Source organism: Lissotriton helveticus, chromosome 6 (genome assembly GCF_964261635.1).
Source record: "Lissotriton helveticus chromosome 6, aLisHel1.1, whole genome shotgun sequence".
Taxonomy (NCBI): Eukaryota; Metazoa; Chordata; class Amphibia; order Caudata; family Salamandridae; genus Lissotriton; species Lissotriton helveticus.
The window spans coordinates 808,992,071-809,004,809 of record NC_136067.1 but is presented as its reverse complement, the minus strand read 5'-3'; the positions used below and the strand labels follow the sequence as shown (position 1 = coordinate 809,004,809).

Here is a 12,739-nt window from a genome sequence, read left to right as displayed (position 1 = left end):
GGTACGACCATCTTGATTAACAGAGCACTGCCATTCCAAAAATTGGGAGCGAGGGCGGATACGGAGGGGAGGTATGTGCTGTTATGGGGCAGATTGGGCACGGTTGTGGTCATGATTGTGAATTGTTATGCGCCCAATGTTGACACACCTGATTTCTTCCTGACATTGTGGGGTCATGTACTGGAGGTTGAAGCCGCACACGTTGTCTGGGGGGGAGACTTCAACCTATCGCTGATGCCCGTGGCGGATAGGTCGGATGGGAGTGGCCAATACAACATTAAGGCTCGAGACACACTGCAAGGTATACTAACTGAGGCACGGCTCATTGATAGCTGGAGGTTCACGCACCCAGTGGCTAGAGAGGGCACGCACTTCACGGCATACACACGTGCATGGGCGAGACTTGATTACTGCTTTATATCACGGGGTCTAGCCAATGGTGTCATTACAGTTAAACATTTGCCTCGACCTACTCTGGCCACTGCCCGGTCTTGGCTGTAATTGTGATGCCTGGACTGCGCAAATTGCGACCACCGTGGCGGCTATTCCCCTCTTCTCTTCTTGACCCTGTCTTTAAACTTGAACTTGGTGAGGAGATAGAGGCTTTCTTCCCTAGAAATAAGGGGTCTGTCGAAAGTGCAGAGACGATTTGGGAAGCCTTCAAGGTGACTATCAGGGGTATCACGATTGCGAAGAGCTGCGGGATACTAAGGGACTTAGTGCGTACGCTGACTAAACTTGAATCAGAACTTAAAGCCCTTGAGGCGGAGATGGTCCACAACCCTAGCCCTGAACTAGCGCAGGAATTCAGGTCTAAGCTTTCATCCTTTGAGGAAGAGGCTGCCAGGGGGGTGAAGTTTCGGGGCAAGTACTGGACGGCTAGGAGATTCTGCGAGGGGGACCGCCCGGGGAAGGTACTTGCTGCGCTCACGCGACACCAGCGCTATGCTACCCATATATTGGAAATCGCTGATGGCAAGGGGGGGACCTATCAGGACACGAAGCGTATACAAGACACCTTCCTACAGCACTACAAACAATTGTACTCCACGCAGCAGGAAGGCGACGTGGAGTTCGGAGACTTCCTTGATGACATAGCGCTGTGTTGGCTTGGCGACAGTCACAGGGCCTTTCTTGGGTCTCCTTTTGAGCTAGACGAGATTAGAGAAGCTATCATGTCCCTTAGTAACGGCAAAGCTGCAGGGCTGGACGGCCTTCCAGCTGAATTTTACAAGTGCTACATTGACATCATGGCACCGGTACTGAGGGAAGTCTTTACAGAGTCACTTGAGGTGGGGATACTACCGGGCTCAATGAGAGAGGTGGCGATTACCTCACTCCTGAAGCCAGGGAAAAATCCGTTAGACACCGACTCTTATAGACCCCTTTCGCTTCTGAACTGTGACGCAAAAATCCTTGCCAAAGTGTTGGCGACTAGACTGTCCCTACTCATGACTACCCTGGTACTACCGGATCAGTCTGGTTTTGTGCCGGGTCGAGCGACGTCGCATAACCTTCGCACGCTATTCTCCCTTATTCCCACCATCGCGCCTGAGTTGCCTGTTGCCGCTGTGTTTCTGGACGCCACTAAAGCGTTTGATTCTGTGGAATGGGGCTACCTCATGGCTATTTTGGACAGAATGGGTTTTCCTCAGATTTTCATCTCCTGGGTGAAGCTTCTTTACACTGCCCCGGTTGCCAGGGTCGTCATTAATGGTGTGCTTTCTGCACAAATGCCGATCACAAGAGGTACCAGGCAGGGCTGCCCCCTATCGCCCCTGCTTTTTGCCTTAGCAATAGAGCCACTGGCTTGCAGGGTCCGGCAACTACACAAGGCCAGTGCCTTTAACTGCCACCAACGGCAGATAGGGATTTCTTTATACGCGGACGACGTTACCCTGTACGTGAGGCACCCACAGCAGAACCTTAACCCAATCCTGAGGGAATTTATTGTCTTTGGCGGCATGTCCGGAGTGCACATTAACTGGAAGAAATCTCAATTCTTCCCCCTCACGGCCTCGGTTGACCGTTTCCAATTGGACTACCCACTGGAATGGTGTAGTTCGGAACTCAGATACCTGGGCATTGAGATATCGCTCAATAAAGAGGATACTATTCGGCTGAACTATGGCGTGGCAATCTCACAATTGTCAGACAATGTTACTCGATGGTTGGCCCTGTCGCTTTCAATGGCAGGCAGAGCCTCACTGATCAAAATGGTCATCCTCCCAAGGTTCCTGTACCTTTTTCAGAATATCCCCTACTAACCGGGCCCCTATTTCTTTAAGAGACTGCGGACTGAACTTCTTCGATTATATTGGGGAGGTAAACAACCACGGATTAGCTGGGCGATCTTGACACAACCGTACAAAAAAGGTGGGTTTGATGTGCCGGATTTTGCTGCGTACTATCTTAGTGCTCAGGCGCAATACGCATACCACTCGGTCAATCCCGCTCCCTTTATGCCACAGACTGCGGTTGAAGAATGGATTGCGAATCCGCTTCCGCTTAACGGTATGCTGATGGGAGTGATTGGAGATATTGAGACGCCTGCCACCACAGTCACATGTACTATCGACGCATGGAGGAGAGTGACTACTATGCTCGACGCTCCCATGCTCTATTCACCTGCACTCCCCCTAACGTACCACCCGAGACTGTCATTGTTACTAGAAAATGGATTTCGGTCTATATGCAAGCGCATTCACATAAATACATGGGGTGATTTGTTCAAGGACGGGCTATTTCGTACCAAAGATCAGATATTCCAGGCGGGTCCCCCGACACCGATGGAGGTGTTTTACTACATTAGGCTTCGTCAGGGCATGCGTGACATACCCCCCAACTTTCCGGATGAGCCAGGGGTGGTACTGCCCTTGCACGTACTACTGGTGTCGGATGGGAGGCACATGGTTTCTAAGTTATATAATAACATCCGAGCGCAGCGTCCGCCGGTGAGGTCCAAAGCGCGAGACGATTGGAACTCCGAACTGGACGCTGAACTCACTGAAGAGCAATGGTACTATTGCTGCTCGGCCACGGCGAATGTCTCGTCCAGCTGCCGTCTGAAAAACATCCATTACAAATTTCTTCAGAGGTTTTATTACACGCCAGTCAGGAAATTGCGATTTCATCTCTCTGATGACGACAGGTGCGCGAGATGCCGCTCGGAGGGCGCGGGCTTCCTTCATCTGGCCTGGGAGTGTGGCGCGATACAGGAATATTGGACGCAGGTACATGCGGCGCTCCAGGTCATGATTGCAGGCCCTCTTCCACTAGACCCGGTGCTGATGCTGTTGGGGTATACCAAAGATATACCCAAAATGCACCGACGATTTGTAGATATTGCATTGCTCCTCGCTAAAAGGAGAGTAGCTTGCAGGTGGGGGAGGGGCAGGGCACCAAAATTCAAAGAATGGCTGGATGATCTTACATACTGCCAAGACCAACATGGCATCTATGCAGACTTAATGCCTGCACGTTGCAGGCCCAAGGATATCTGGTCCCCGCTGCAGCTCTACTGGCTGTCCCAGGTATCTCATGGTGACACCTGTGCGGATGAGGGTCAGCTGACTGAGCATTGTGCAACTTACTGTCGTGCGGCGCCCTGATACGACTACAACACCCTAGCTGGGGGGGGACACCATCTCTCTGCTAGTGGAGTGGCGGGCTGCTCAATATTGAGACGAGGTAGAAGGCTGTGGGACACCTGCAGTTTGGATACTGCTATCTGCGAGGCACATGACACGGCTCCCCTGTTACACTTATGCTGTGATCAAGTTGGGACTTCCCTTGCACGCAGGGTTTAGAGACTAGGCACATGTAAGGCACTGATGCCAATGGGGCCACTGAATGTCACCTGGTAGGGTTTGTATGAGCAGCATTCCACGTGTGGTCTGATACTCGTCCTCCCTAATGCATTGCTTGTACCTGGCTGGTTTATTGCTGGAATGGCCTGCAAGAGTAGTGGACCTTTCCCGATATTTGCCATCCTCACTGTGCTGTGCGTAGTGCTCTGCTACCGATGTATCCACCCTAATGACTGACGTTCATTAATGTACAGCTCAGATGTGATGAGGTGCTCTAGCCCACGTGACTGTACGATGCTCTATTGATGTACCATACGTGTAACGCGCTGGTTGGATGGAAATGATGCGAATGTCTTGTATCTCTGTTTAATGCAATAAATAAAGGTTTAATAAAAAAAAAAAGCTAAAAAAAAAAAAAAGTATGTCTCTATCGAGTACATTAAACTTAATTACTTGTGTGTGCCAGCTAACTCAGAGGTCACTAGAAATGTCTCTAATGAACAAGAAGGGATTCGTTTCTGACAACCGCATAAACATGACAACTTTGTTTCCCTTTAGAATCGGAACAGTCTCAGAATCGTGGAAACAATAGATAACAGTTTCACTCAGTCAATTGTGCATGCTTAGTTTCTACAGAGTTCACACAGAAATAGATAGACGGGCGTTTCAATAAAAAGGGTTTATTGAACAGTCTTATTTCTCGTGCAAGAGATATGAGCTGCTACAATCGTAAGACAGAATGTGAAGTATAATACGTACAGTGTTAGCAGTAAGATAAAATAATACTGCAATAGCATGGTTTGTAGCTATGACATATATTCATAAAAATACATCCATAAATAACACAGGCTAAAATGTGAATACTCATCTGGTGTTTCTAACTAGTTCTACCCCAGTGTACCTAACCTAAGTGTGGTTCGAGGTGAGAAGTAGGTGCTGTTTTTCTATAGTCTAGGTTAGCTATAGTTTGGATTGGTGTTGCCAAGATTTGCCAAAAGTCCCTCTAGGTTCTAGTCTGCTCCATACCTCAGAATGAGAGAGGTTGGATTCTCTTTCCGGGTCTCGATCTCTAACACTCCGCAAGGGGAGTCAGAAACACTGGAGCTGGAATCTCTGCAAGGAGGATGACAGCGTCTGGTCAGGGTGTCAGGCGGGGGCTTGTTCTCCTTCCGAACTTGCAATGGCGAGCCACGAAGCTGAGCCGTGCAAGTATACAGCTGGACCGTACCGTGGTTTGCCATGGCAAGGGAAAGTATATTTATACCTTGAAGGTGTTTAGGAATGCCAGTAGTGACGTAAAGGTCAGGCAGAGGAACGTCATGCATAAACCTCTAAGGAATAGATGTTCATGCATAATAAATGGGTTCCTGAAGAAATCAATAATCCAAGCAAGGGGAAGTCCTAAACGCTTAAGAGTCTGGTTTTCCAAGAACTCGTTGTGACGTGGATGGACGGATGTAGGTGACCATGCCTGTATTTGGTTAGCATGGATAATGCCTAAATAAGGGCAATGTGACTTGTGCCTATATAAGGGCATAAATCGGGAAACATATAAGGTATCTAAATCGACAACACCCACTCCAGTTTCGTATGAACGACATTACTAAATCCTAAACATGTTAAACATATCTAAAATACGGTTTCGCATGATTTGCTAAAATATGTCTAAAAACATATTTCTAAAATTGCATCTAAAAAGAGTTGCTATGCATAAAATGCAATGGTGTTGTGCATATTTTTATTTTATTTATTTTATTTTAGGAGTTTTGTATAGCGCTGGCCAGATCCGAGGGTATTGGAGCGCTTCACAACAGATTTTAGAGCAGAAGTCACATAAAGAGAAACAAAAAAGGCAAAGGAATACGTAAAAGTTCGACGGACTCCTTGAATGTTGCGTCCTTGAGGTAGGGAGGTCCTGAGATAGCATCGATGAGTGCACAATGTCCTGGGTTAAACCTCTTTCCAGGGGGAGGGTAGAAGGTGAGAGTAGGGGAGCGGGGATGAGGTAGATAGTGGGGGAACACTGTCAAGGGGTTTTAAAGTGCAGTAAGAGGTAGGAAGTGGTGGAACATTGTCAGGTGCCAGCGGCCTTCAGGTTTGTGCGTTTCATCGGCGATTCTTGTTTCGGGAAGGCACGGTTGAGGTAGAGGTCTTTTAGGAGACTTTTGAATTTTATAAAGGAAGGGATAGTCCTGATATTGACTGGGATGGAGTCCCAGATTTTGGGTGTGTTTTCAGAGAAGGATCGTGCAGTGGATTTTTGTTTGTGTGTTTTTATCGGGATGAGTAGGAGTGTGTTGGAACTCCTGAGGTTTCTTGTCTGGCCAATTTTCTTGAGTTTAGAGGCCAGGTATTCGGTTTAAAGCAATGTTTCATTCTAAGCATATGTTGACATTTGAATGCTAACTGTATGAACATGAGTGTATACAATATGAAATGGCTCATAAATACAGTAGAAAAAAGGGCCGAAACGATTTCATGTCAAGTTACATAAAACAATGGTTATTGACAAATTGACATATTGTCTCTGGAAGTTTTTTAAATAATTCTGTTCTCTATGAATAGTTCTACCATAAGCAGATTACTGTGCCAAAAATGAGAAAAAAAATTTGGAGAAAAAAAATTAATCATAGAAAAAAAGTTCCAAAGTTAGTCTCTGTTTTGAAAAAATGAAGGTCAGATTCAGAGTCTTCCCGGTACACTGTGTGCCAAATCAAAAGTCAGTGGTTGTGCTTGGAGAAAACATGAAATCCTCTATTTCTGTACACAAAAAGTAATCTACCGTTGTAGGTGAGAGTTGGAATACCTCATTCAGAAGATTAACAGCACATAGATATGAACTATCGCCTTCAGCATTGGAAGCATCAGCAATGTTCGTATCTGATGTTACCTGTGTGCCTGTTCACTCCTCTCGTACCTCAACAATAGCAATTTGCTCTGTGAGATCGCAATGAATGCCGTCATCAGGATTGGTAGCCGCTGGGGACAACACAAAGCATGGGCCGTTACAGGGTCCAGCAGAGTATCGCTATCCGTTGGCATGACTGATGGGAGTGTTAGACAGATGTCTAGCACACATTCTTCCCAGCAAAGCAGGCAGCATAGAACAGGTAAGATGCAACCTTGCCAGATTGGTCTGAATGACAGAAACCATGTGGTATTTAATTCTTGTAGACAAGGCAAACCCAAAATTTGGACGATGTGCTCACAACACTTCATCTCCTGCAGAGCTCTCTCCACAGTGAATTGAGTGTCGCTGGTGATTTGGCTTGCCATATCGTAGCAATAGGAATAAAAACAGGATTCCTGCAACGAGTGCTAAAAGGAGCGGCAGTCCGCCAAATACAGAGTGCACGAAGTTTAGAACGATTCCGAGGACTATCTGAAAAGGTGCTAACAGTCCTGAACACACGCTTTTAAATACATGTACAATACCGCTAACATCAGACATGTTTAAGATACGTCCCAGGATTTCTGAGAAATGTATAGGGCAGTGTGTATTCAAAAGGGCATGTATCTCGGCAGAAGTCCTGGCGACTTGTAGATCATAGATTTCTTTGGCCGAGGATAGTGGCACAGTTTGTTGCAAAAGAATGGCTTTCATTCTGCTTAGAGTATCAATTTGTATAGAAGAGATGTTCAGTGAAGGCCATAGAGGCGACTCCCTGGCTGTCTTGATCGGAAGGAACAAGACTTGCATACAGCAAGTGACCCTGGTTGTGACCGTTACTAGATATGGGATACCTGGCAACATGCCACAGCAGCTGTGATGATTCAACATGAGGTAATTTCCATTTGAAAGTTGTCCAAAAATCGGATTAATCACTGCAGCTGGTGTGCCTTGCAGGTGACAGGATAAGTTTGTAGTGGAACCATCACTGTCCCAGTGTAAGTTAATACCCTGACATAGGAGAGAACCGCTTAATTTGTTTTCACAGTTTAAACTGCTAACACACACTTCACGCCCCCACTCCAACATCTGTGTGTGTAAGGTATATCCCAGGATGTCTTTATGTATTCTTTACCCAACCTTTCATATTTGCCTGCTGGTATATGTTTTATTGAATAAATGGGGTCAACCCAACAGAAGTCACAGGACCTGGGTATTAATTGATATAAACAAAGGTGGCCCTAGACATAACGTAATTACAATCAATAAATGAATTAATGTTGATTCTTGTAGGATTAAATCCTGTAACGAGAAGAGAGAAGACAAAAAACAGCCAGCTGCGCATACACTTATGCAATCCCCAAAATAATTTGATTTGAAAAAATATTTATAACAATAATCTTAGTCAATTCAATATAAACAATTTATTTACATTATATAAAAAGCAATAGAAACGGAGAATAAAACTGCCAGGTGCAGTGAAGGAGTGCAACAGTAGGTGCTCACGTGATGGAGGAAGAGAAAGGGCAGAAGTTTCTGAAAAACAATTTCAATAATTAGTATACAGCTGAATTCCAATTCTTCTAGCTGAATAGCACAAAGAGGCCTGCCAACCACAATTTGATCACAAAACTAATTATTCCTGATGTCTGATTTGGTGTAACTGTAACCGTACAGACAATCAAAAACTGAGGAAGGGAAAACGAAGTGCAGGCCCCAGAAGGGGGAGAAAACCGTTGACGTTTCGACTCTGGCGCAATTGAGGGAAGATTAACACCTCTGCTACGGGTCTTCTTCAGGACTAAAGGAGGGGAAAGGGGGTACCTAGGTAGTAGGGGAGCTTGCGTCCTAGCAGTATTTCAGGCAACCCGTGAATGGTATGCCAAGTTTTCAATAGATGTGTTAGAACGATGTCTTAATGTCAATCTGTGTCCTGATTAAGCAAGTACCACACTGGAAATAAATTCCAACCACTTTCCGATAAAAACCGGGAAACAAAAAAGACAAAGTCCAGCCGAAAAAAGATTTCAAAACGACGCCTTCCAAGTCAATCAAGGCAAGTTCCTGTAATATTCGGTCACCAAACAAGCGACAACCCGACGTTTAGAGTTTAAACAATTCCGCCGTGTGGGAATTGTTTAAACTCTAAACGTCGGGTTGACGCTTGTTTGGTTTTGAAATCTTTTTTCGCACTTTGTGCAAATGCACAAAAATGCACTTTGTGACTTGAGCCTAACGTAACAGGTTTGGATCAAATAATATTTTCCACAATCTGGCTACAAGAATTCACATAATACAACAATAGCTCTCAAAGCAACAAATAAATGTTCTACAGAAAATTGTAACAACTGAATTCCATTCAATTTTTAGGACAAAATATACATGTGGTTTGGTGTCAAATTGAGTCAAACGCAGGCAAACTGCAGGTTGCAAAAGACTGAAGACTACCATAAAATGTTTAAATAACAAAACATACTTGCATCTTAAAAATAATTCAGTGCCATTTTCAACTAGTTTCAAAATCTATTTCACATTTACCTTATTAGTTGTCTTAACTCCGATAAATGTCTGTCCAAGAGGTACTGGTCTAAATCGCCCATCAAAGTAGAATAGTCCAATGAAAGGGTTAACATGCAAAAACGAAGCAACATCCAGGTAATTGGGGAGGGTTGCTGAGAGGCCCAAAATTCGAATCATGCTTTGTGTGGATTCAACCTTGAGAAAGAAAACACAGGGAAAAAAACAGAACATTAAATTACATTACCCGTTTTCATACAAAAACCTTTACATGTTAAATGGTGTCTTCCTGCTCTTCTATTAATCTTCTCTGATCTTAGTTGCAACCCGGTTATAGTTTTGAAACTTTTGACTAAACAATTTAAATATCATACCTACCCAACTCAGTATAAATATAAGGCTATTCTGTTATTTGCATCTAAATTAAGAGATAGTTTGAAAACAGATACCTGAATATCAACCTTCAAGGACAACAAAAAAACAAACAATGAAATCAATAATGATGGCATTGGAGGAGGAGCTGCGCCAGCAACCAAGATGGCCGCGTAAGCTCCCGGCTCCGCTGACCTCCGCCAGCAGCTCGTATATCCGGTTCTCAATCCTGAATTCGCACCACTCTCCCGGGTTCGTGAAGTATTCCTGTTTCTAAAGGTGTAATCCCGAGCTTTTTATCTTGTCAGATGCCAGAGATACGCCGCCCCCTTTTTGAATCGTGTTCCCATTCTCGGCCTAACATCGTGTGGAAGCCGGGGCCTCGATTTCTAGCCTATCCGGGTTGGAGTTGATCAACAACGGCCGCTGGACCTGGATTGAGCCCGGTCCGCCGGAATGCATCGTGAACTGTTTGTTTGATGCTGACATTGTGGGCGGTCTACACCGTGGAGACAACAGCGTACCGCACCGGTTGCCGTGTTTGGGGGTCCGACGCCCGGAGACCCTGCCCCTTCCCGGGGTTGACGGGCCGGGGCCCTCACTGCCGGCGAAGGTGTCGATTTGGCACGACGGGAGCGCCCATTGTTGTCATCGGATTTGCGTGGCCTGTTAACCCGGAGAAGCCGGCCTCCGGGGTTCGAATCCTGCTCTGCCTCTTCGTGAGAGGAGATGGGGCGGACGGAAAGTACGCCATCGCTACAGGTCGTCATGGCCGCCATTGAGGCGCTCCATTCACAATCCACCGCTGTCTTCCGGACACTGATCGTGCAAGTGGACGGTATCTTGGGACCGGCACACGACTCTCCGTTTAGTCATACTACATCTGTGGTGCCACCGGTGCAACGTACGCCTGAGACCGAGGTCCCCGGGCAGAACCTGGATTCACTGTGCTTTGTCGGCCCCCACTTCACACTGAGCGAGCCCGTGATTGTCGCTATCGTACCCTGCTCGATCCTGCTGCCGCCTCGTCCAGATATGGACAGTCTTCTGTGCTGTAACAAGTTTCAAAGTGACTGTTGGGGAGATTTGCTATTTCTGGACACATTCACTCACTCGTTTTGTGGCCATCGTGACCCTCTGTCCTTTTGTCGATCCTGCAACACTGATGTGGACTTTAATGAATATTCTGCCTTTTCCTTTGTGATGGTGGTTCGAGTGCAAGAGACTCCCCCGAAATACCGTACTGGTCAGGGTTGAACTTGAGGGCTTGGACTTGATAATATGGCTTGACTCAATGCCGGGATTGTCACATGTAATGTGCTGGGAGTTGGGTGGTGCTTTGTTATACTCCCCCGACTGGTTTGTATATTTTGCTAAATGTTGGTTTGATTATATTTCGGGGTGGTCACTGCTGGCGGGGGGTATGGGAGACCGGGGGTGCGTTTGCATTTACGACATTTCCTCCTCCATCTTTTCCCTTCCTTGGGGTTAGTTTAGTGGGCGACGGGCACGCTGCTAGTGTGTTAGGTCGTAGCCATCCGCAGGGGTGCAGGGTGGGGGGCCGAGGGGGGGGGGGGGGGGTTGTTATTTTTCCTTTCTTTTGTTCTATGACCTTTCTATTTCCCTTTTCCCTTCTTCACAAGAGATGTGGCGTATTCTCCTGATCTTTATTCATCATATTCGGGTATTGAGTGTCTGGTCTTCATATCCTGTATTCTGGGTGGACGGGATTCGGCGATGTTTCCTTAGGTTAACGGTAGCGTATTGTTTTACCTCTGCCCTACACTGCCATAGACGTCGTTCAGATGCTTGTATTCGATGTGTATATTTTTACTCTTGTGTTATAATTAATAAAAATATATATATAAAAAAAATAATGATGGCATTAAACCCAACACCTGACATTATGTGTAGTTTGCCAATAAATACTACTGTAAGTTTCCCCAGCATTTTTTATGAGACTGAAATATGGAGAATTTCATTTTCCTGTTTCCACAAAGCAGGTGTTTCTGAATTAACTCGAACACAATGAATCTAAGTTGGGCCAACATACATCTGTATTACGTACACAGAAGTAGCATTGTTGCTTTAACATTCCTGAACAGAAGGCCTTTTGATATTCACAATCATATTGTTTTCTTGAGGCATTCCTCACATATACTTAAGCACTTCAACATGTAAGCTGCCAACTCACTGACATGTGCAGCACAGTGGTTTTCATACACAGAGCATTTTGGCTGAGAAGTTGTATTGTGTCTCCTTTTATGTCACCATTACAATGTGCAAGGCAGCCTTTCTGTATATAACCTTGAGATTCTTTCAAATGCACCACGTCTGTACTGATAACTATAATTCCTACCTCTGGTGCTTGAAAAATATTGATTCAACTGGTATATTTTTGTAATTCAATTGTTTACGAATGAAGATCATTTGTATCTAACTGTGAATGACTGAATGGTATGTATCTGCCAGCCATTCATTTAGTCCCAACTTCCTTTTAGGCAATGATAAATTTTATCTAGCCGACCCAACAAACCAACCTTAGCAGGGATTTGTTCAAGTGACCACCTCAATAAACCCTGCTCAAGAACTTTCAATTGAATTTCCTTTCTTCTGATGGAATACTTTCAATCCAAAGACTCTAAAAAGCATATTCTGAATAACTGACTCAATCATTACTATTTTATCATTTCCTGAACATGAAACCTGGTTGGGTTGACAATAGATATTTTTTCTATCAGTTGGATTTTAGTATACATAAACATCAAATGTCACGTCACGATAATTTGAATCTGAATCTCTAACCAAATGTATATTGTTCGTTGTATACCTAATGGGGGAGATGCAGCTAACCATCCACTAACAAATGCAATGAATATGTCTAACACAAGATGATGTTATCTGTATAATGATTTCAGACATGAATTTTGTGAAACAATCCGGCTTCAGTTAGAGTTCTACCTACATGTTTTAAGAACGTTAAGGCTTTTTTGTACAGTATAGAAAAACTTTGACGGAATGCATTTAAAAATGTTCTATAGTATACATATATTTAATGAATACTCCTATTAGTATCACCGTGTAATTTATTGTACACATACATTATTTATCTATGGATTACTTCTATAAAATCTACTTTTTTCATAATATA

General features: G+C 44.8%; 1 protein-coding gene across 2 annotated transcripts in view; it reads right to left on the bottom strand.

Moving 5' to 3' along the window:
- ASCC3 (activating signal cointegrator 1 complex subunit 3) overlaps nt 1-12,739 on the bottom strand; it is a 2,002,173-nt gene that overhangs the window by 1,149,930 nt on the left and 839,504 nt on the right. For both annotated transcript variants that reach the window (XR_013596163.1, XM_078648375.1), the window contains exon 12: nt 9,238-9,414. Coding sequence is in view for 1 of the 2 variants with exons in the window: in XM_078648375.1 (XP_078504501.1) it covers nt 9,238-9,414 (177 nt within the window). In the remaining variant the exon portion in view is untranslated. The remainder of the gene's footprint in view (nt 1-9,237; nt 9,415-12,739) is intronic.